This window comes from Passer domesticus, chromosome 11 (genome assembly GCF_036417665.1).
Source record: "Passer domesticus isolate bPasDom1 chromosome 11, bPasDom1.hap1, whole genome shotgun sequence".
In the NCBI taxonomy this organism is placed as follows: Eukaryota; Metazoa; Chordata; class Aves; order Passeriformes; family Passeridae; genus Passer; species Passer domesticus.
In genome coordinates this window covers 18,276,531-18,301,658 of record NC_087484.1, presented here as the reverse complement: position 1 = coordinate 18,301,658, position 25,128 = coordinate 18,276,531, and the positions used below count along the sequence as shown (strand labels likewise).

Genomic DNA, 25,128 nt, shown 5'->3' with positions numbered 1-25,128 from the left:
CCCTTAATCACTCTACTCACCAATTATGTTTCTTTACTAAAACTTAGAAAGTGCAAGTTAAGCCCGCATCCATAAACTACAAATACTAATCAAACTTGTGGTGTGTAATGAACAGTGTAAAAATAAAATCCCCCGATGTGCTGCCACATAGAAACTTACAAGTGAAAACAGGAAAAACACCACCAGGGGATCAAGCATCACTGGGTTCCATTATCCAAAACAAACATCAACATGAACAGTGTAGCTCTTAAGAGATCGGGTAAATCAATATTTACAATAAAATTTGTGTTAAGTGAAAACAGCTCAAAGCATCGAGAAAGAAACATGAGAAAAATACCAGTGGCACAGTTTCTCAAGTACTGACAGCAATTTTCATGCAATTTAGTTACCCCACGGAGAAAACCCCAAGCTTTAAACAAGCACTGTCTTATTTCACACAAAAGTGTATCTGAATATAAAGATAACCTCAAGTTTGGGCAGAAAGGCACTAACCTCCTCACTTGCTCTGAAATACAGCCAGGGTTATGCCACCAGTGTGTTTTAGGGTAGAGAGGAGTTGAGTGCTTGGCAACTCAGTTATGGCTCAAGAGGCTCTTTCCTGAAACGGTGTAAAAAAGCCCCCATCATCCCAATACCTGCTACACCTTATTAACAACCTGCTGAAATCAGAAAAGCCCAAGGGTCTCTTACCTTTCCTTCAGCAGAGTCTGATCCTGCTGAGAATTCAAACATTTATGGTAAATACATCTTCTGCACCTTAACCATTTTGGCCACCATAGGGATTTGCTAAGAACCTCTGTCAGGCAGAGGATGATTACAATTACAGACCACTTTGAGACACTTTTAAAATCAAGATAAAGAAGCTCCTCCCTATACTTCCTCACACATTAAATTAGAAAACAGCCAAAATTCTGCAGGAAGCACCAAGAGTGAAGTAAAGAAGCAAACCTGAGACTATCCAAGAGTGAAGTCAGAAAAGCAGCTGTCCACCTCCTAACCCAAACCCCTCCTTTTGCTGAGGAAACAACACTCACACACTGCTCTGATGGAAGCTTCTATAATACACAATTACTGTCAGAAGCTTTCTGGAAATTAAGAATAATTCAGGAAAAGAATAAATCAGGAAAACCTGAGCACTATTTTTGTAGCTAACACATGAATTTTCACTGTATGGTTGCAATTCAAAACATATTAATCTTTTCTATAAAGCAAAACATTAAGGTTTCCTACTACTTTTTAAAACTAGTCTAACAACTAAAAAACCAGCCATAACTTACTACTTGAACTAAAAATGTTCATCTACATCCTACATTTCAATCACACAATTTTTTAATTTAAGAATGAAGAATGTTCAACTGCATCCTTGAATAAGTAGCACCTGGGTTTATACTACCAACATAATGTCTACAGTAACAGCAACTGCTGTTTGACTAAGTGGGACAAAAAGAGAAGACACACAAAAAGCCCATACAGCCTAGGCAGCTACAGAGAAATCCCAGGATAGTCCCACTGATGCTACTAAACCAGCAACGTCATCTGTCAAAGTTTCATTACAGAAAGCAGGAACTGGAGAATGAACTTGAACATCTGGGGAAAAAAAAAAGCACCAGCAGAGAGAGATAATCATGCTGTTTCCACAGAGGCTCTGGTGCAACCTAAAGGCAAACAAAGCTACAAAGCTTCCTTCCTCTAAGTTTCACTGAAGACTGAAGATCACTCAGGTGATCTGCAGTGCACCATGCTTGCAAAGTCATGAGATGACCCCAAAAAACTCTTCTACTGCCAAATGCAACCAAATACACAGTGTTAGCTTGGCTGAACTAAGGTTACAGGAAACATGTGGCTCACACTCAGCCTTTTCCCCAAACCATAACCCCTGACCCAGCTGGCCAGCACTACCCATCGACCAGACTGCTCTGCAATAAATTGGAATGAGCAAACTGAACTGAGCAATCCTCATCTGCTCTCAAGTTTCAGGTTCAAACCTGTTTCTGACATAATGCACAGTTCTGCTCAGTAATCTCCCCTGTGCAGAGCTGTCAAGCTGAAGGGCTACAGTCAGGCACCACTCACAGAATCCTTAGGGCTGGCAGGGACCTCTGCAGGTCATACTGTCTGATGTCCCTGCTGAGGCAGGGTCACCTGGAGCAGGTAACACAGGAATATGTCCAGGTGGGTTTGGAATGTCTCCAGAGAGGGAAAGATCACAGCCTCCCTGGGCAGCCTGTGCCAGTGTTCTGCCACCCTCAATAGAAAGAAGTTCTTCCTCATGTTGAAGTGAAACTTCCTGTGTTCTTGTTTATAGTCTTTGCTCATCGTGTTGTTGCTGGGCACCACTGAAAAGTCTGGCACCTCTTTGAGGTATTCATATGCATTAATGAGATCCCCTCTCAGACTCCACCAGAAAACAGGCCCAGCTCCCCCAGTCTGTTCTCATAACACAGATGCTCCAGATCTCTCACCATATTTGTAGCCCTCTACTGGACCCTCTGCAGCAGTTCCTGATCTTTCTTGAGCTCCTGCTATTGCTTTTCTGAATGCTTGCAAGGATGCAAAATCTGCAGAAAACAGTACACACTACTACATCTTGGCCCTCCTGCTGCACAACTGCTCTCCTCTTAAACAGGGTGCAAGAAATTAAGGGGATGAAAAAGCCCCCACACAGGCACTAGTTCAGGTGCACAAGACTTCCAAGTGTGCCCGAAGCAGAGAAAGTTCTGACATGTGTCCAAGTCACTCAGACTTGCTCAGAATCAATCACTATTCTTCCACCTCAAACACCTTAGTTCAGAAGCAGCAAGATCATTTTTGTCTGCGAGGAGCACAAAGGGAAATCACAGCTTCAAGCTCTCTCATGGGATGCAAGGTGTGCTCTCTATCACTTCTGAACAGTCATGCTCACTACCCAAACACACTATTACAATCAAGGACCCCCAGCTTTCCCTTTTAGGCTGCACCCTTCCCACCCTGCCCCTGGAAGGACCACAGGCTTCAGGGATACAGCCCATACATTTTGAATCCTAAAAACATACATTTTAAAACTTCTCTAATAGCTGTGACGATACAAAAGTTACCTCAAACCTAACCAAGGCTACATCTTCATTTCTGAGTGCGCTCTTCCCTCCCATTTCCTCTGCCTCTGTCGCTGGAGAGCTGCGTGTGCCACAGCCCCGCAGGGGAGCGCAGCACACCCGGGAGCGCTGGAAGGCGAGCCGGGGATGCAGCGGCCGCCGGGCAGAGCGTGCCCAGCGGGGCACTGCCGGCCCGCGAGGCGCAGCGAGCCCGGCGGCCGCTCCCTGCGGCGGGGAGCCCGTGCACGGCGGGCCCCGCGTGCTTCTGCACGAAAAGCCCAGAGAAGGGACAACTGCGATCAGAGAGAGGGGCTGGCTTTACGGGAAGCCTCCGCCCCGCCTCCCCAGGGCCCGCGTTCCACCCGTGACACAACGCAGCACCCGGGGCCGGGCCCGGCCCTGCGCAGCGGCCCGGAGAGGCCTCGGGGCACGGGGCGGGCGGCAGAGCGCGGCCCGCTCCCTCCTGCCCGCGGCCCCCGCGCACAGAGGAGCGGGGCAGCCCCCGCAGCCCTTCCCACATGTCCCCACGCAGCCGCTCCAGGCCGCCGCCCCACCTAGGCCAGCCAGCGGCGGGCACAGGAGCGCGGCCAGGCCCCCAGGAGGGAGGAGAAGGGGAAAGCGCAGGAGAGCACCCGGGGCTTCACCTACCCGCCAGCGAAGAGATGCACCAGCGTGTCTCTCTGGCTCATCCTCGTCGCCTGCACCCGGGCGGGAGGAAGGAGGTGCCGGGCGCTTCCGCCCCACACTCACGGCGCCGCTCCTGGCAGGGCTCAGCATAAATACGGGAGGGCCGGCTCCGCCTCCCGCCGCCGGCGCGGCTCCGCAGGCACACGGGCCGTGAGGGAAGCGGGGCCGGGCCCGCCCCTCGCCGCGGCCGCTGCAGCGCCGAAAGTGCGTGGCTATGAATATGCATACATGAATATGCATGAACCCCGCAAACAGAGGCTGCTATTGGCTGCGACAGCGTGACGTCAGCGCAGGCACGCGGCTGCCTCGTGAATATGCAACGAACCGCCTCGCCCCCGATTAAACAGAGGCCGCCGTTGGCTGCGGCGTCTGACGTCACGCCCGCGGTGCCTCGTGAGGTGGAGCGAGGGGCTGAGGGGCGGCTGCGTGAGGCGGCGGCGGCGCTGCGTGTGGGGAGCGCTTGGGCTGGCACTGTCCTGAGTATTCCCGAACTGCCTGGACACAGCGCTGCTCCCTGTGCTCTGGGACCACCCTGCCTGAGCAGGGATGTGGGACCAGGTGCCCCCCTGTGCTCCCGTCCAGCCTGACCCCTTCTGTTATACCCGCTGGGGCTGGGAAGGTGACAGCCAGCAAGTGCAGAAAATGTGGGGAAAGGGTGTGAAAAACAGCCCCAGTGCTCTCAACACCCCAGAACAGCAACATTAGTAAGGTGTGTGGTGGCCTTAGTTTTTTGTTTTCTCTTATTAATTCTGGATCATCCCTTCAGCTACTGAAGCAATCCCATCTCTCCAAAGAGGCACCCAAGCACTGCTCCTTGGGTGTTTCTGAAGGGAATATCCTTCATCATGGAGTGGCTCTCATCTTGGCTTTCCTCAAAAACTTAGGGATAAGTGATGCCTGTATAACTTAGATCAAAGTTACAAGGTGTTTATATAGCTTGAGTTATAAGATATTAATATAGCCTAAATAATGATTTTATATATCTATATAACCTGATACCAATATAATCTAAATCACGACTATATATATAAATAAAACCAGATACTTATATAACCTGAATCATAGCTCTTTATACAATGTAATGGCTCGTATATGGTGAACTAGTTGCTTGATGCTGAATAGACAAAAAAAGATGAAACTCGCCAGGTGGATAGCTTTAGAGATAGAGAAATATAGTTCTAATGAAAAATTGACAAGTGCAAAGCCAGTTAGCCACAAAATAAAGATTTTAGGCTGGTTAAGACCAGACAGACCAAAGAACACCATAACTGTGTGTGCTCAAAGCTGAAAAATTCTGAATGCAAAGAAGACCCTGGAAGCCTTTATCAAAGACCCCCAACAACCCCCAAACTGGGAAGACACCACCACAGTGCAAAAGAACTGCCGAACAACCATGGGATCATACAATGTAAATTAGTTCTGGTGCATATGTGATGATGTTCTAGTGGAATAGGACTCCCTAAAGAGATACAGAGGGGTTAAAGTCTCCAAAAAAGGAGGCTGGAATTCCCAAAAGAAATAGAAAGGCGTTAGAGTCCCTGAAAGAAGTCTGATGGTTTTGGTTTTCCTATTGGTTTTGGTCTTGGAATTTTGAGTTTGATTGTTGTATGTATTGCTTTGTGTATTTAGTATAAAATTAGTGTTTCTTTTCTGTCTGTGTGCTAACAACTGTTACTGCCTGCTGTGTGTCTGCCAAAAGTTTTCGTTGTCTATGTTGGTGCCTTTAGAGCTGTTACTGTTTGAGTGTTTGCCAGAAATTTTTACAGTTTGTTTTGCTAACAGTTTTAATCCACATCCCACCTTGCTCCAACACCCTGTTTCATTCCTCCCATTTATAGGACCCCAATTCCTTGTTTAAGGTGTGGAATACCATGTTGGTTCAGTGTCCTGTGGTTGTGGGACTCTTGGGGGCATATTGAGTGTTTTAATTGTAAAAGAAAATATGAAAGTCTGCCACACCTCCAATATCCACTGTGTTGTGCATGGGGGGCTGAGAGCTGACGAAAGTAAGATTTGTGTTCTTGCTGTAAAGTGTAATCCCATACAATTGAGGTTACATTGAAGTGAGTAATTCCAACAGTAAGGAAATAGTCAGAGCCCTTTAGAAAGTGTTTTGGCCCATTGGAGGGAGCTAGGAGCCATTTCAGGAAGTAACCTAAATAAAAGTGATTTATTAAAATATTACAACCAATGGCAACCCCTTTATCAATTGGACAGGGGGAAAAATAGCCTGTGAATGGTACTGTAAATAAAAATACAGCGTTACTAAGACTTGTTCATTTCCTTAGTCTTCATTTTCATTTAGTCTTTCTAATACTTCAAGAGCTTCTAGAAGAGTGAGTGAATGTGGACTATTCACAAAACTGTGACCACTAACTTCATGTTCTCCTCTTTATATGCTTTTTATTTCTAGGAACTCAACACTTACAATCTGAGAAATTGTCAGAGACTATGCCATATTTTCTTTAAATTTCACAAGGTAATGTTTTGTGTAATTGCATTTGGTGTGGCTTTTCCTGAGGATGTGTGACATTCTCCTGTGTTTCTTTCTGATGGAATAAGATGGAGTAATCAAGCACTGCACAGGGAATGGGGTGGGAGTGGAGAAGGAATATTCCCCCTGGAAGGCACAGTTTTCCAGGGCTTAACATCTATTCTGTCTCAGGGCCAGAATTAGTACTGACACAAATTGTCTGTGCCTGAAGAACTATCACAGGTTGTAAATTCCAGGGGATGGAGTGTTGGGAATACATCAAAAACTGGAATGGGTAAAGGTAGGGGCAGCTCAGATGAGACCTCGTTACACAAAGCAAGGTAAAGCCCAAGGGCTTGGCAGCAGCAAAATGTGAGTGGGCTGTTACTCCAAGAGGGAAAACAGTGAGCTGCTCTCACAAGGAGCTCAGGCTAACATTAGACTTTAAATTACAACTTCTGTGCTTTGGAAAAGGAGTAGTGGGCGATTGAGGTTTCCTTTTTTATATTATTTTCTGTTCCATGGAAGGCATTTTTAAAAGCAATTTGATTCAGCATTTGTAAGTGGATAAAGTACAGCTTGTTAAACAGCCAGCAGTAATCTCCTGATGTCTGGCTTAGAAATGAGGCTTGAGCCCGTGCTTATTGATGACACTGAGAAATCCAGCTGCTTCATTATTGCTAATGAAGGTGGGAAGGTTAAATTTAGATCTAGAGTAAGCCTCTGGGAAGAAACTGGAAGGGTTTCTTTAGTACATGTTCTATGATATCTATATGAGATTTTTTTGTGAGGGGGGAGTGGATTTTGGGGTTTTTATTCCCCTTTAAATACAATTTTGCTGATATTTTATCTAGTGTCTTTCCATAAGTTGTTCAAAACAGGGGAAATGGTGGTTTGGTCCTCACATAGTGTTCTTTTTCTCTCTGCTAGTATGTTCACAGAGTTTTTCAATGAAGGGAAAAGAATTTTAGACATGTGAATCCCAAAATCTTAAGATTGTCCTATAAATAACTTGCCTCTTGACTTGTGTGACTCAGACTCCTGTGATAAATACCACCAGCATGAATGGTGAATTTGGGATTTTTGGTGTCATGAGTTGAACATATTTTAGGTTGCGAATCTGGAATCATAGCAAGATATTACAAGGAATATTTCAGCTCATAAAGTGTACTGATTGTGAAAGTGAACAAAATGAGTGTGTTTGCACTGCTCCTTTGAAATGGTAGAAGTGAATTTGTGCAATGGTTTAAAGTACAAGACATCTGCTCTATCCTAGCAAAAGCTGACCACTCTGAGAGATTTAAAAAAGGCCTTGATTTTATCAATACATTTCTACAAATCTGTTTACTATTATATTTTTAACTCCATTTCATAAATAAGGAAGCAGAATGAGACAAGACAGATGTTTAATCAAAACCCCTGGACAGATGAGTGACAGATTTAGAAACAACCTTTTGACCAAGAAAGCCAGCAGGGAGGGTGTGATGAACAATTTTGTGTGGGCCTTCTTTTGCTTGAGAATGGAGCTGCCTCTGTTCCTTGAGGACATAAAAACCTTTGTAATACACATTTGTAAACACATATTTGTAAGTCTATTTCTCAGTTGTTTGTTTATCTAAAATCTGTACCTTACGTAATATTCAGAAAATAAAGGAGGACAGGAAAAAAGGATAATAAGTAGGGAAGGAAGAAAAGAGGAGCAGCTGATCTGTAAAGAAGGGATAGGGATATCAGTACCATGTAAATGAGGACTGGGAGAGTGGAATGTGGGTTTTACAGTCAGGAACATGCAGGTACTTACTAGAGAGTAAAGGAAATAATTCCTCATAATTGGCCCTCATGACAGCCGTGGTTAGCACTTTGCATGACAGGCTGTCAGTTTTTACAGCTGATTTATTCAGAGAATCAAGTGTACAGGAAAGTGATTATCTGCCAAATGGATGCCTTATCATATCAAGGAACACTTAAAAGATTTGTTTTGTTTAGACTGGGTAAATAAAGGCTAAGAAAGACATGATTTCTGCTAAAAAAATCTGTCAGAGCAATAAACTACAGAAACCAAAGCAGTAAAATACTACATAAGCTAAAGGTCAATATTAGCAGAGTCACCAGGAGTCATGAATAAATTCAGGTAGAGAAGAAAAAGTGAGAGTCTGTGATGTAGTTTTCTACAGCACCTGGAGGGTGGAATGAAAGTTTTCTAGTGTTGTATGCACCTTATGCCCTGGGTCTCAAACTGTGGCAGGATGGGTGGGTTACCTTGTCAGGGCATCTCTCTTGTGAAAGGTGTGAATCCAAGGTGCAGTTCTGTTTTAGCCCATCACCACAGCAAGGGCTCCTGTCCTTAGCTTATTTTGAGAGAGCTGTGTAAACAATATCCCATAGCTCAAGAGATAAATTTCCTGATATGAAAAACTTCAAATATTTGAGAAATTTACTCCCTTCTAAATGAAACAAAACTTCTACTATTTTTTTTTAATCAAAAGGCAGAAGGAAGTGTGACTCATTTAGAAAAGGTGAATGTGTGACTGCATAGGTTTTACAAATATGGAGTGAGCAATCCAGGGAGCTTAGCAGTAGTGTGCTGACTGCCTGCACCTGGCTGTTGTGTTCCTTGGAGAGGCTGGGTCTCAGTGCAGAGGGATCACAGCAGCACAGACTGAGCAAACCCAACAAACATGGGGCACCCTAGATGTGCATGGAGGCTGTGGAAGTGTTTTCAGGCAGTTGCCTGGGGAGTGAGTTACCTTGCTGCTATCCCGTGATAAATTTGGTTTAATAATTAATGTCCTTCTAGAGGAGATGTTACTTCTCTAGCTTTTCTAAGCCTGGACAAGGAATTTGCTGACCCAGGTGTACATTAGAGACATAAGCTTCATTATTGCTAATGAACCAGTTAAAGAAATATTGCCAGGAGTCTTTGTTTTTTTGCAAGAGATAATTCAGTGGAAGTTTTGGTGTGCAGCTGCACAGTGTAGTTTGTTTCCTGGATGTTATGCATGTGACACAAAGCTCAGTTAGAGCCTCAGTTTTGAAGTGTAGAAACCATAACTAGAAGGAAAACTCTTACATCAGCTGCTACTACAAAGGGAGAATGTTGAGTATTATTACCAGGTTGTTTATCCTAATGGGACAAGTATTATTTCAGATTTTATTTTCATTGTATGAAGTTCCAGTGTTTCCTGTAGGCTATGGAAATGTGTTATCATGTTCCAGATTCAGTCAGTCTCATTTACTTCCAGAAATGGTGGGGGAACAAAGCTTATTTGGGTTTGTTTTTTTAAAAGGGGTCAGATTGTAATTGATTTTCTGCCCCTGCACAGCCTGTAGAACTGATTCCTTTGCCTAGAAAAGGCACTTGAAGAAATGGAAAGAACCTACTTGCAGTGTAAGCAATGCCAGTTTAAAAGATGTTTAACAAAACCAAAAGGAACACTTATAAATTGCTCTCTTTTATTCAAGACTTTGTGGAACACTTTACTTTCAAGGATCCTTATAAGGATTCACTTGACCTTTCAAACAAATTAGCAGGATTATGATGAGCAAGTAATGATTCTGGGACATGGCATCAGGTCAGGCAGGTGAAATCCCCTGGATTTCTGGGGATACACAACAGTCTCAGACACAAAGCCCTGGTAACTCTTGATTTGTCAATGCTGTTATTTCCTCTCCTGTGAAGCACAAGCTCACTTATTTTTTAAAGTGTTCTCTAATCAAATACAATGAGTTGTCTTTCCCTAGTTTTTTGAAAATACTCTACAAAATCTTCTGTGCGTTTTTGGTGAGTTTAGATACAATGAACCTCAAGTAGTTTCATTCATAATATGCTGTATGTGTCTTAGCCTTGATGAAATCACAGCTTGGATGACTTTGATCTTATCAGCCTTGTGGAAGGAGCAGTGTTTTTTGTGATGTGTAGTGAGTGAGATTTGATGGTGGTGGCTTTGACAAACTAATCTTTCAAATTTTGACTGGATTTGGAGTTAAGTTGTTAGTCACTGTGGTGGGAAGAACTATATTTAATTTTTTCATATGACATGAAGTGATGAGGAAATTAAATCTATTATATTTTCATGATGAAACATATTGTATTTATCCCCATAAATGAAATAGAAGTTCTGCATAACCCAGTGTCAATGATGACCTAGATTTCATGCCCCCTATTTGTAATCATACTATGAAATTTTGTGTTTCTCTTTTTAAAAAGGATCTTTTCAATTTCCATCTTTCAAAATACAAGAATTTCTGGCTAAGAATACACTCTATTCTTTCTTCCAGTTGTATTTGAATCTTATCTTGATTTTAGTTTGCCACGTGTGCCAAGAAGAAGTCTATGTGTTCACAAAGCCAAGTCTGTGTGAGATTATGCAATACCCATGTGCTTCAAGATTCAGAATTCAGTGTTCCTAAATCCAGCTGTGTAGTACAGTACTGACTTTGTTTTCTGTCTTCTACAAGTCCTGAGTTCAGATTAGTGTAAGTTTGATTCCTTGCTTGTATTTTATCCAGAATGGAGCACAATGTTGAAATTCTGAGATATTTGACCATACTTTTCCATGAAGAGGAGTCTGAGGGGAGCTTTGCTGTTTAACTTGAGGCTTATGTCTGTCTTCTGTAGAGCAGATGTTGTAATATTTTTAAAAAATACTACCAGTTACTCTAAACCAAGCTCTCTTTCCTAACCACCATCTGTCACTGCAAAGGAAGGAAGGGACATCCCCACCGGAATCAAGGACAAGTGGGAGTAGGAGCCCAGCTCCTACTGCTCATTCCCACTGTCCTTCAGAGTCCTTTATTGATCTGTTGGGGTCAAGAATAAGAATACTCAAATAATGAAAGTCCTCATTCTGGATGTTGAAATAATCCTTGGAAATTGGATATGGTCAATTCTGTTATCTAAGGGAGGATGGAAGAGGGAAGCATTACAACTTCATTCAAGGAATTGTCAAGTTTATATGTAGACCCTGCATCTCTGGGATGGTGGTAGAGATACTGATAGAGGGCTTCTGATACAAATGTTGGTAACAAAATGACAGGTTTTTATTTTAACAATATGTAAAGATCTCTTTGAATTACTTTAACCTCTGGTCTTTTTAATTTTTTTTTTTTATAGAACAAGCACTGAATGACAGTACTCAGGTTGTCTTCTTAAAAATCTGAATTTGTTATATTTGGAGGAAAAGTTCCTTGCTGTTCTGCAACAATTAATTCCAGAAAAGTAACCTAATGGTGAGTTGTATCTAAGGTTATTATGTCTGCTGCTTCCTTTTGGTAAACATAAACTTAAATTAGGAATGTATTATTCACAGGGCTTGACAAGTCCCAACGATTTATCACAATAAGGACACTGCCTTCCTATTGTTTACAAAAACACTGAAACAAGGCCTCTAGGTTATAATTCAACTCCCCTACAATTATCAGGCTGACTCTTTATAAAAAAGCTATTGAAGGAACCCTCATTAACAGTGTGTTCAAACCACCTTTGAAATAGAGGCGTGAAAAGTAGTTCAACATACATTGGTGAGCAGTACAAGAAAAGGGGTCCATGTTTTTTACAGGGACCTCTCCTTCCATATTATGCAAGAAAGTTACTGAAACAGTTGCAGTGATACATTTAAATTATTGGGAGGGTGAGGTGGGAATCCTGAAATCTGAACATATGTTAATGATACAAGTGAGACTTTCAATGTCACTTAGCTTACATTTGCTGTGAACAGATGGGATTTTTGTTTTCTAATTCTCTGAGTTGCCTTTAGGAATTCCATCCTAGACCAAGTCCAAGATACAATTTTTTTTCCTCCAGTCACTTAGTCATAGAAAAGACTGAAGCTGTGAGGATATATTGAAAATTGTTCTCTTTTGCGTTTCTTGCTTGTAGTTATTAGTGATATTTTCTAACTGGAGGAACTGTAATTAAAATCAGATGGCAAATATATCCTGGAAATTTTATGCATGAAAAACTTGCCAGCACTGCCAGCTGCTGATGCCATTTCAGAAACATAGGTTTTTCTGCTTGTTAGATCTCAGTGGGTTGTTGTGGAAGTTTATTTTCAATCTCAGCCTAATCCTGGGAAAAAAAATAGATAAAATACTTAGAAATATAGCTCCACAATTTTCTCACTTTCATCCATGCTTTAGAAGAAAGAATATTACAGCTGGAGTTGGATGTTGCTCATATATTTTTAAACAGTACTGGTGTGTGATACTGGAAAGGAGCATATACCATGATGTTAATGATATGCAATTAGGTAGCAGTCTGTAAAACCCCCAAAACCAAAACTATTTGGTGATCAAATGACAGGGTTGTGTTCTACCAGGTCAGATAAGCAAATCCACCATTTTGACTACAGTTTCCAAGGAATTCATTAGCTGGAATTTGGGATTGCAGTCTCTATAGAGGCTCAGCTTAATTGGCTTTAATGATATTGGGCCAAGTGACTTCTCTCACTGTATACTGGAGGTGATGCATTGGGGTGTGTGTTTGTAGGAAATAATTCAGCTGGAATAAAACTGAGCATCCCCAAACTGTGTGACATCTCCACTCCTCTGTGTGGAATCTAATTCACACAGAATGTAATCAGCTGCACTTCAGTGTTGGCTAATCTTCAACTGCAATCAATAAATCAGCCTGGGCAGGGAGAGAGCAGGTGAGTCAGACATGTACTGTGGTGTTTGCTTTTGTAGCCTTTTCGAGAGGTCAGATAATGGAGACATCAATTAAAAGCAGGATAAACAGCAGGGTTCTTCCAATGCAATAGTGTTTCCCTTTCTTAAATGGGAGTGTGAATTTAGCTTTAAAGGAAGCAGCCAAATCATTGGTTGTGTTTATAAGCAATATAATTCAGACGTGGCTGGTGAAAACTTCAGTGCTCAAACTTCTTTCATAGAACAGAGAGTAGATTTTGAGTGAATATATCAACTTCCAAACCTTCTTTATAGAAAAGAGTGGTTTGGTTTTTTTCTGTCTTATTAATTTTCCAGTAGGTTTTTTTTTTTCAGTTATTTTTAGCATGACTTCAACACTCAAAATGAAAGCTCGTTGTGATGCACATATGTGTGGAGGAAATACTTCAATTTATAACAATAAAACTGAGCAAACGTCAATGTGTCACTTGAAGTTGGCTCTAATGGGACCTAAGTGTGCTATTTCCTAAGTGTCTTTGCCAGCAATGATCTTTTCTATGGTGGGTGAGACTACAATATTTATCCATTGACCTTTATTATTAATATCCTCTTTTCCTCCACTGTCTTGTAATCTAACAGACTTGATAAACACCATGATTTTATCTCTGTTTTTGTTGAGTGTATATTTTGGCTCCCAGTCATGTTTCATAGGCCCCAAGCAATGATGTCTCCAGTAGGCAGAGGTGCCATTGCTGAGATTGTTTGACAGAAAAAGAAAGTGCTGAATCAGAACATCTGTTGAGAAGTGCTTTGGCAGGGAGTTTGTCCTCAAAACTGGGAAGTAGGTTGTTCTGACTCCAAGAGCTGGTGATCTTGGGCTTGCAGAGGAGAGAAGTACTTCTTTATGGGGTTGTGTTCTGCTCAACAACAGATGTGCTCAGTTGGCCGTAGTTCAGAGGATTTACAGGAACCTTATTAGAAAAATGAGCCAAAAGGCAACAGACTCTGGTAGTTGATGGTGATTTCTTACATTGCACTGGATACTGCACAATAATTTTGCAAGAAGGCAGAGCCAGGTGTGAGATGGATGGAGCCACATATGTTTCCACACCAAAGAGAGAGGTTTGTGTACAGAATTACAGTCAAGAATAAGGCTGAGTGAAAAGTTTCAAAGGTTATTCACACAGAGATGTCTGGATTTGTAGTCAAATTCACTTGGATTGGTTGTTTTTTGACTTTATAAAAAGTCAACCTTTATTGGTTGTTTTTTGAGAGCTTATAAAACTCTTCTATAGTCTTCTGACTATAGAAGAGTTTTATTGCATTGAAGTCTATAAAGCAGTAAATAGTAAAGAAGTACTTGAAGATTGTTCCATTCTGAACTCAAGAACCTTGCATGACTTGTGTTTGTGGTCTCTTTCCCAACCTTGAGATGGTCATTCCACTTGAAATGTCTTCCCATTTCCCCAATGGCACCTTGCCCCTACCAGCACCCAGAAAAGCTCAGTGTGAAGAGAGATGCCATGTTTTTCTCTCTCCTGTGCTGCAGCACTGAAAAACTGTGCAAAATGAGGTTAGAGCTTCTACCATGCTGAGCTTCTGCAGCAAAGCAGGGAACAGACACCAGCCAGGCTCCTGCTTGCTTGCTGTAGCATCAGGAGGAGGGAACTGGACACAAGTCATCTGCAGCACTTTGAATGCTTCACTAGAACTGTTTGACAGAACTAAGTGATCAAACTTCTTAGGGCTAAGTGGGAGAACCTAGCTCTTTGCTTTGGAGCTCACTGTCCTGTGAGAGTGCAGACAGTGACAGCAGTGTGAGCTGCTCCTGCAGAGCCTGGCTTCTCACTTCTCACAGTTTCCTTGTGTGCACTATCACCCCACACGTGAGGTAGCTCTTCAGATTTTAATTGCAGGTAAGTAATGCACGTCCCAGAACTGAAAGAAGCCCTGAAACTTTTCAAATCACCTCCAGGCTGCCCGTTTGCTCATGTTCTCTTCCTGAGAGGTGTTCAGAAAACAAGGCCAAAATTGCCTTTTTACCACACTGTGGTGCTGTTTCATTGTGGGCATCAGGGAATGTCTCTAGAGACAAATGTTGTTTCTCACTAGAAGTGCTCCAAACAAGCAGGTTGGAATGATAGTGTTGATGATATCCAATATTTAAGGTGAACTTCAGAAGGAAGTGAGTGGTAACCTTTGGAATTATTTAATTATCACCCAAAAATGCATTTAGTCTTTGTATATGAAATACACAACTGACAAAGTATGTGAAATACTTACATGCCATAGGTCAGTTCAGCTGAGGCATCTACTACAAGACTAATTCTGCTGGGCAAGACTTTGTCTGGTATTGCTGAAAGCTTCTTGCTCCTACAGGAACCACAGTGCAGGATATGAAAAAGCTATAGATGTTTCAAGAATGACTGCAGTGGCTACCATAATAATTTCCTATAACAAGAACAAAAACCCCAACAACAAACAAACAAAACAAAACAAAAAAAAAAACAACCCAAAGCAGCAAACAAACAAACAAAAAACCCAACCACCCCCCCCCCCCCCCAAACTAAACAAAACAAAAAATAAAGAAAAGAAAGCGAATGTGACAATAAGGTTTTGGTGCAGGGAGTTTAACCAAAACTTCCAGTTTTCCATACAGAAGGGTGAAGTTACTAAATGTCATAACAGAGGAAAAAAGTAGGACAACTTTTAGGAGGTTCTAAATTTACAGAAGTGAAATTTACAGGGTGAAGTGGGACAACAAGGATCTGACCTGACGTATTGCTTATCTTCTTTTCTTGGCATTTACTTTCAGATAAAACCAGCTGGCTTCTGCAAAGTGGTTCAGTGCTAAGTGCTTCCATGACCTGGAACTGGAGCTGTTGTAATTGACAGCAGTTCCCTTTCTTGTATTTATCCTAATAAACAAAGTCCATTTCCTATCAGGCATGTTTTCAACTTCTCTAGATACACTGTTTTCATCAATATCTGTGGTTGTCCTGCTTGGAGCCCTTTGGACTCTGCACCATTCCTATTCACATGATGATCTCACATTCCTCTTGGAGACAAAAATGTGTGCTCATGCAGCTAGAGAGTGGAAACTTACTGGTTGTACAGGGCTTGGCAGGAGCTCCTGTTCCAGCCTCCTGACAGGGGCAGGGACAGGCTGCATTTCTCAAAGTGCTGAGCCAATCAAAGCCTTCTTGTCTCTGCACTGATGCTTCTCTCCCTGTTTGTTCCTTTCTCCATTCTTATTGACAAGTATGCAAAACAAGAAAGCTGCTTTTTTCTGTGCCTAGTCAGTGTTGTGGGCAAGGTTTGGAGCAAATGCAGACCCATTGTAACAACATTTCTGCAAGAGCACTGCAAGTGGAACTGCCCACAGCAAAAGCACAGATTGTTTTATGTCTGACACATCCACCTTTTAACATATTAGAGCAGAAGATGGAGCAGTTCCTTTGGAGTCCCCACATGAATCAGCAGTGCAAACTGGCTTTCTACTGCCTGGAGCTCTGTCTATGCTTCTTGTTTTAACTCTTTGCTAGGCACAATCCAGACCACAGAGGAAACTGCAGTAAATGAAGTTCCTTAACTGCATGGATGTCTGTTTTTATTACAATATTAACTTACATACGCCTGCAGTGGAAGTGTGTTGCAAAAGCAGCATCTGTATGGGGCTATATTGGAAGAGAATAGCTCAATGCATAATATTTTTTCCCATTTTCCTTTTTCAAACATTCATAGTAGCAAGCTTTAAGGAAGTGGTTCAAGCACATCTGGTGACCCCAAAGCCATAACTGTGCAGATGCTTTGGGGGAAGGCTTGGTGAATTACTCCTGAAGGTTCAGAGCAAAGGCTGAATGTTTCTGCCCTTCCTGCCACTGCTTGATGCCCTTTCATGAAGTCTTATGAAACATGCATTTTGAATGGGTCATATTATGGGCACTTACACAGTCAGGGCTTCACATTGATTTAATGACCAGCATTAAAGATATGTTTCCAAATTTTCATCAAAATATCCAAGACTAGCTTTGCAACTGGGTTAGGATAAATTTTATTTTGCAAGCATGCATTTGCATCCAGAATGCCTGAATTTCTGGTATATTAAACCTACCAGAACAAAGACTTAGTAATCTGTAATTGTATTATTAAAACTGCCAGTATGATATTTTGAAATTTAAGCAAAATAAAAGCAAATATTCTTATTACAATTCTCACAGGTTCTAAAGAGTAAGGAGTTCTAAAGAGCTAAGTCTGAGTTTGACTAAGCTCTAGTGCAGTACTGAGTATAAATACATTGTCAGTAGTTTCCTTCCAGAGTAAAAACAGTGGCACAAATGGTAGGAATGAAAACAACTACCAAGATTTGGGCTTTGAAGCAAACAAGTTGTGTGTGTAAACCTGATTCTTCTTAACTTCCATTGCAAACTTCCATCATTCCCAGGTGCTGAGGTTGTCTCATCTGTTTTATAGCATAAATTAACGGAGAGTGGTCAGTGAGCCACATTCTCAGCTGTTGCACATCTCTACTGACTGTGGAAGCTATGCCAAGTTCACAGTGCTGAATTTGGCCTACTCCTATAATTCCCACTTCTGCGTATTAATTTGGGTACTGCTGAAGGGGGGCTTAAAAACTGAGTCACTGAAATAAATCCAGTTAGGAGGATTCTAAAAGCAGCATATGACTGATGCCGTGGGCCCTGCAAGCTCAGGGTAATTAGGTTTCATACCTCACTTCATGCAGCTGAGCTGTTGCCTGAGGGACAGCAGAATTTCCTCTAGTGTTTATAAATTCAGTCCTGGCTGCAGGTCTCTGGACGATTCACTTGGTAACTTCCCAGTATTTTGTGTTCCTGCTTCCTTAATACAGACCCTAAAACCTTACAGATATTTTAATTTACTGCAGCCACCTCCTCTAAATCAAGAAAATCAATTATGTGACCTTCAGAAGTAATCAGACCTTCTCAGACTTTCATGCATTTTTTTTTTCCTAAAAGTAAAATGCAAGTGTCTTTAAGAAAGGTTATAAATTTAGCAGAACAATTCCTTTCTGTGAAGAACATCCATCAGGGAAGGTTTCATGCCAGCTCTGTGCAAAGCCACACACTTTGGTGCAGTGTTGAACAGAGACAGAAAATGGTAGTGCTGCAGGTACAAGGCATTGAGAAAGTCTTGGATCTCACTTAGCTGTACAGAATCCACTTCTCTGTGGGAGAATCTTTCATTACCCATACTCTCAGATTTAAAAAGAAGAGTCAGATTTCTTCAAATAAACATGTAGAATGCATGTTCTAGAGAAAGGGAGAGCCTGTTCAAAAGCCTGTTCAAAATCAAATCAGTGGCACTCAGTAAACTTCCATGGGAGTGGCTTTCCCCTCAACCAGTTGTATTTTTCTGTCCTTTTTCTGTCTGAGTAATTCATTTAAAGCACTGTAATTTATTTGAAAACAAATTAAAGGGATATATATTGGTTCAGGGAAAAAGTCCCTCTACTCCAATATTATTACCCCTTAGAATCCCCTGTTCTTTTTAATTGATTTAAGCTAATAAGATCCAATTTTCATGAAGCAGCCACACCAGTTTGAATCAATCACAGGCTGTCAGGCACCATCCTTGAAGATACGCTACACCAGGGAAACTACATAAATAGGACAGAAAAAAGGAAGGAATTAGCAAAGTTAAGGTCTATCTTATGTGGGAATACTTTCCTTTTATCAAGTAAGGTGGCCAACAATCCTCCCTGCTATGTCAAAGAACAGAGGACAATGGCACTGGTGTGAATACTGTACATGATCCTTGTAGCTCTAGGAATTATACACACCTGGGAAATATTGCCACACATCTTTCTGATCTGTTTAGTTTCCCTTATATTTACTTTCTGTTAATTAATTTGTGTCTTTGGGATGCAGTGATCATAACTGCACGCTGTACTTAAGGTATGGGTGAGGCAAGGATTTCTACAGCAGCAAAATGATACTTTTCAAAATGTTTTCCTTTGATATTGACTCAGATATCAGAGTCCTAGAAAAACAGATGTTTACACAGCCTTATTTCCTCTGATTCAGACATAGGAAGCAGAAAAGCATCTAAAGATTTACTCAGATTGAATTAGGCAGCACTTATGCCTCGTGTGTTGAAGGGCCTTACATCAGTAATTGCAGGAGGAGGTGAAGCAGCAGCTGCTGCATTTTTGCTGTACTTGGAGTGACTGGTTCCTCATGGGTGCCAGTGCTGAGATCCATTCTGAATTGCACTATTTCCCAGCAGGGCAATCCATCTCAGGAGGTATCTGGAAGATAATATTTTTTGTTTTGGTGAAAGTGTCCCACACAAAGAGGATTGTGGCTGTTCTGTGGTGTTGAAGCAGCATCCAGCACCCCTGGTGTGAAGAACTGGACCACTAAAAGTGCAAGTCACCCTGTCTGCACAGCCTGTCTTGGTGGAGCTGGACATCAATTATTTCTCTGATAGGTATGAGTAATACAGTAGAAAGGAGCTTAGTACCAGCAGTTCCTGAGAAATCTGCCAGTGAATTATTAAAACCAGTGTTTAATTAAAAGATGCACTCAATCTCATGGCCAGAGAAGTTCAAAGTAGGACATGTGAATGACTGAGAGCCAGTTCAGACCAGTTTAACAGAACACCACTCACAAAAGCACTGGTAGGGGAATTATTCTAGAAACACTGCTTTGTAAAGAGAAAGAAATCCCATTTTTTCCTTGTCAATGCAGGGCCTGTTGCTTTGCAATTTCTGAAAACTCTTTGACCCTTTTGTGGGACTAACATACATTTTATGATTAAACACGTCAGATACATGCATGTTGTTGTTCAACACATCAGATATAGTTTATTTTTCCTTTATCATTACTACAGGAACCAATTTGAATAGAAAACTTTACTAAGTTGGGTTAAACAGGACTTCCTCTCAATCCAGTCCTCCTCCCTATACTGCTACATCCAAAATTTCATTCCAACTGATCATTTGAACTCATTCTTTTACACAAAAGCTGTGAGGGAGCATTTGCATCAGTTCCAGGCCACTTTCCTTTGAGAAGGATTATTCTATCACTTTTTCAGATGGAAAACATTTAGTTATGTTAGAATTTTCCCTTCTGTCTTTTTTTTTTTCCCAGTACTTAGGATGGAGAAAGGTGAAAGATTGCCCTTGATGGGCAACTCTGGATTTACTTTCACATGTGCAAAGTCTCTGTAGAACTTCATGTGTGGACACAGAGAAAGTAAAAGAGTAAATTCAGACTAATGACTAAAATTTCAGTATTGGTTTTATGTTAGTTACAGAAAATGAAAGAAAAAAATTCAAAGAGGACTCAAGCCTTAAAACCATGATAAATTTTTTAGGTAGCACTGGAGGGAAAATTTTCATATTTTCAATATGTGTTGACTTACCAATTATCAATGATTTCTCACTAATTCTGATGGATCTCTAAGTATTTATTTGCTTATCTTCATCTGGGGAGAGTTCTTTGAGGTGAAAATATAGGTGAATTCACATTTCACTGTTTGATGCTACCAAAATGCCACATGTTAATACAAGTAGCAGTGGAAGCAATTGTTCTCTGTAGGTGAGGACAGCCCTTCTCAGACTGAGGTGCTGACAGAAAGGGGACGGTCAGATTGTCCAAATGCTCGTGGTATATGTGTGAATGTGGAAGCAGTAAAAACCCTTTCTTCATTTATCCTGGCCCTTAAGCAAATACTTAATAATGGTGGGGGGGAAAAAATCTCCTTACATCTGTGCAGATCTGATTTAGACTCTGTATTAACAGATAGGAATTGTGTGTAGAAGCTCTGTTTGTTAATGGCCTTTTGATATTTTGAGCATTAATTCATTAGCAAAGAACAAAATATAGTATACTAAAACTATTTTCCTGAAGTTGAGACAGACATGCATCTCACAGGGTATTGTTATTTATTTGCTGTTATAGAAGAATTTTATTCTAGTTTGATAACTCTAGAATAACTGAAAAATGCAGATAGAGAATCTCAGGCTAAAGAAGACACATGGCTTCCAAAGATACTATTCTATTTTGTCTAAGTTTTGGGAACTTCTCTTTTCAATTTTCTGTAATCCTCTTGTTTTCAGGACACTTTTTGTACTTTCAAAATTAACATCTTGAATGTATTTTTTCTGTCTTTTTAAGCAATTCTGTGAGACCATTTTGCCCTCTAGTGGTGCAGGGAAGTGAGACTGAGTTCAGCCCTTGCAAGATCTGTTAAAAATATTAACAGCCGTCCATGATATAACATTGAAAATTCAGCTCCATACATCATCAGCTGTTGTGAGCTGTGTTTCAAGGGCCAGGAGAAATAATGAGTTTTGAAAATGTTCTAAATACAGTTGATTGTTTTATGCAGTCAATTGTGAATGTTGATTTATAATAATGAAAATTGTTCTAAAGTGTACAAAGTGCTTCAGTATTCTCAGTAATTTGTTTTTCTTCTTTGTTGTAAATCAAAGGGGAAAGGCTAATAACAAACAGCCTTTAACACATCCTAGAAAGAAAACATGCATGATATACAAGTGTTAAATAAAAAGGCTTTAGGCTGGAAAAAGAGAAGTTTAATCAAATTGCAGCCAAAAGATTTATAAATGCTTCCTTTGAAAAGCCTCGCTCTGAATGATTAATATGTTAATTTAGAATAAATTTAATTTAGTTAGTCAAGCACAGAATTCAGCTTATTTACACTACAATGCCTCTTACTTTATGTGGTATTTTTAATGTCTCTTCATAATCAGAGGCATTAGAGAAACTCCAGCATTACTGAAATGCATTTTTTTTGCCACTGATGATGCTCCTGGCCTTCACAGCATCCTTTGGCTTATTCCAAAATATTCTCAGGCTTGAACAAGTCCAAAGAACGAGTTGCTTGGCAGTCCTTGCAGGAGGTGATTCCCTAAGCTGTGGGGACACGTTGTGATGCGCCAGGACAGCAGTAACCACAGGGAGGCAGGGCACGCCAGCGTTAGCGAGCAGGGACCTGCAAACCTGCAAAACGCCGAGTGTTTCTGCACTTACCACATCCTAAACCACAAAAGGTTGTCCTGTTCCTACTGATGGCACATTTTGCTTGTGCTTTTAAGAAAGACATAGAAAATGGTTGTAGACTGTGATCAGAGATCTACTGAAGCAGTGAGATGCTTGCTTTTTTATTTATATTTTTTTAACAGTAGCTGGTGTGCAAAGGAAATGACACAGATGAAGCAATGGTGATGTGCACTGTGGTTTGGACACCACAAAACCAGTCCTATTCAGTTTTTCCATGCCGTGACCTTCAACAAGCATTTAAAATCTACATGCAAGGAGAGGCAATCCCAAGGAAGCTGGGCCCTGGGAAGAGTTCCTCCCTGTGCAAGGTTTTCTTTCTTTTCTAAACTCTGCTCAGTATGGCTGAAGCAAACAGCCAGGTTCTCCCTCACACATCATAACAATAACTGCTTTTAGAAAGCACAGTATACTCTAGCTTCCCCTTAGCTAAACTAGCTATAGCTCTGGTGTTTCCACTTTTTAATTGAACTAAGGCTAAGATCTGGAACACATTACCCTCATCTAAATCAGGTGCCATTAAAATGCAGCCTCTTCCAGAGCAGCTTCCCTCAGTCTGTTGGGAAATGACAACCCCATCTAACATTTTTGAGGACGGTTCTGTGCCATAGTGCAACAAGGGTTTTCACTTGCAAACAAAGCACAACCAGACAGAATTCAGAGTAGCCTTTAGCTGCTTCTGTTTTCCCTGAAATTTGCTTGTTGGGCTGAGAATGTGTAAGTGTTTGGCAGAGGGATGTTGCTTTTGGGAATCAGTGCTGGTGGTTGTGACAGGTCCTTCTGCCTATATTAATGCCATAGAAATTATTGTTCACTTTTTTCCTAGGCTTGAAATACAAAAGGCTTGAGTTGTGACACTGAGATTTTTATCTCACTAGTAAGTTAATGTTATATGTCTAAATTTATTTTATTCACACTGAATAATGGGAAGGAAATAAATTGTTCATATTAAAGAATCCCATGAAACTACAGGCAACAGGGCAGGCTGGGTTGTACAACTAGAAGTTCAGTTTTGGTTTACCAGAGGATTAAAGGAATTGTTCAGTTAAGTTTTGTTTTTGTATTCCTTAGTGCTCAGTGTTTTTCTATAGGCACGGCAACATCTTAACCTGTGTCAGGCACAGTGAACTAGGGAAGTGTTACCTGAGGATTGTTCTATAGAGTGTCACTGTCCTCCAAGTCTGGGGATGTGTTAAACTGCAGTGTAAAGGAAAATTTCCTCATCATCTTGACAATTAGAGTACAATTCTTTAAACTGATTGGCTCCTCTGGCTCAGGTCTTTCTGATCTGGTAAGAAGATTTGTGGCAGATGTCTATGTTGAATGACCAGGATGCAAGTCTTTGTTTTAAACCAGAGAAATTTCACTTCTTCTACATCCTTTCATTTTGAAGCTATCAATTGACTTTCATTCACAGACTTCAGCTACCTCAGAAGTAGCTTGAATCCTCTTAACCACATAAAAAACCAACCCACCAAACAACAAAGAACAAACTAACCAAGAACAATCTAAAATATTGCCTAAAACCTACGGTATTTGAAGATGAATATTTACTCCTGTGAAAAAAAATTCACCAGTCAGAAGCTGAAAAAACTTCCTACAAACACTGACTGGTAGATTTTTTCAATATATGTTTACAATAAATAGTCTTTTTAAGCCTTTTCATGCATCATTTAGTTCTAGAAGTGCTTCTTCATATTTACCTTTGCTTACAGCACTGAAGTTAAAACAGAGTGGCTAGGTGAATTAGATTTATTTTACAATGAAATGACAGTGTATTAAAAGGACCACAGAAAATATTGCTTTTCTTACTTTTCCTGGTCTGATGACTTCAAATTCCAGCAGTTGTCAGATTTGCCAGCTTCTAAAAGAAAAGGTGTTTCCTACCTCAAGGGAGGGTAGATAGTAAGAAAAATTGACAGAATTCTGGTTCTCACTTCTTTTTCTCACATACTATCTATGCAACTTGGTTTCACTAAGGAAGGCTACCTACATTCCTCTCTTATATCCATATCCACAGTGCACAAGGACATTTTTATATTTGTTCTCTAGAGCAAATTTCCTCACAAAACCCCTGCTCCCTCTTTCATCTCATCTCAAAAAAAGATTACTTTCTCATTTTCCAGAGAAATGTTTCTCTTGGTTGAAACACAGTCTTCCAGTTTTGGGTTGTGAGATTGAGTAATTTACTTCTTCAAGAGTTTAAAGTGGTAGTACAGAGGCTGGCAGTGTAGGGTCATGGGAGGCTGTCTCCTGTGCTGAAGGAGACTGGGATGAGCAGAATCCAGACATTGCCCCAGCTGAGGGAGAGGGTGCTTTGGGAAAGGCAGACACCTTCCTCCTAGCTCCACTTTTTTCTCAGCTTATAGAGCAAGCCTCAGCTCTCTTTAGGCATTGCTGGTAGAGGAGCAGCTGTTCCTCACAGAACTGTTGAAGAGCAAGAGATGGAGCTCCAGGAGAAGCAGTTTTCTTACTCAAGTTATTAAAAGCCTTCTGCAAACCCCAAAAAGCTTGCTGATGACACAGCTCTTGTCTGAAAACTTACGGGTTGACTCTGCTGTTCACAGCTCTCAAGCTTATCCCAAGGTCCCAAATGCATCCTTTTCATTTTTCATTTCCTGTTAAACCAGCCCTACTGACCATTTCTGTTCCATTGGCCTTGTCTCATTGCCACTCCAAACCAGCTTTATCACAGCACTGAGGTTTGCTGCTCAAAAGGGTTTTGGGCCAGCAAAATGATCTCTTCTGTTCTTTAGGGAAGCTTTGAAGCTGCTCTGACCTTCCAGAAGCACTGTCTTGGAATAACCCAGCTCTGCCCAGGTGGCTGTTCAGGCTGTTAAACACAGGAGAGGCCATTGCCTGATGCAGTGTGATCTGTATGTTTCATGCAGATTCCATGTGTGTTCCCTAGGCCATAATCCTGTGGAGGAAGCCATGGTTCCTGTTTTCCCCCACCAGTGGTGAAGCAGGGATGTAGGAGTCTGTGTGACCCATCCAGCCCTGCACATTACTAGAAATGTGTCACATTCATGAGGCCCCTGCTCTCTTCAGGAAAGAAAGACACAGTAAACAAGGAAAGTACTTCACAGGGGTTTTTCTGCTTCACTTTCCACCCCTCTACTCTTAGAACAGTTCTGCCCTAGAAGAACAATTTGCTCAAATTCTGAGTTCCTGTTTTCTGCTCTGTTGGCCCTTTGAGAGACTAAGA

At 41.2% G+C, this 25,128-nt stretch overlaps 2 protein-coding genes and 1 long non-coding RNA gene across 3 annotated transcripts in view; 1 reads left to right on the top strand and 2 right to left on the bottom strand.

The window, feature by feature from the left end:
* SLC25A36 (solute carrier family 25 member 36) overlaps positions 1–3,932 on the bottom strand; it is a 30,778-nt gene extending 26,846 nt beyond the window's left edge. The window contains exon 1 of the mRNA XM_064386043.1: positions 3,720–3,932. Within this exon, the coding sequence (XP_064242113.1) occupies positions 3,720–3,760 (41 nt within the window). The 5' untranslated portion in view covers positions 3,761–3,932. The remainder of the gene's footprint in view (positions 1–3,719) is intronic.
* Positions 3,933–4,243: 311 nt separating this feature from the next.
* The window catches only part of PXYLP1 (2-phosphoxylose phosphatase 1), an 86,171-nt gene continuing 65,286 nt past the window's right edge, over positions 4,244–25,128 (top strand). The window contains exons 1-3 of the mRNA XM_064386033.1: positions 4,244–4,467; positions 6,172–6,237; positions 11,345–11,460. The gene's annotated coding sequence lies outside the window, so the exon portion shown is untranslated. The remainder of the gene's footprint in view (positions 4,468–6,171; positions 6,238–11,344; positions 11,461–25,128) is intronic.
* The window catches only part of LOC135279001 (uncharacterized), a 27,531-nt gene continuing 17,834 nt past the window's right edge, over positions 15,432–25,128 (bottom strand). Inside the window, exon 4 of the long non-coding RNA XR_010346369.1 lies at positions 15,432–19,144. This is a non-coding gene — a long non-coding RNA (uncharacterized LOC135279001). The remainder of the gene's footprint in view (positions 19,145–25,128) is intronic.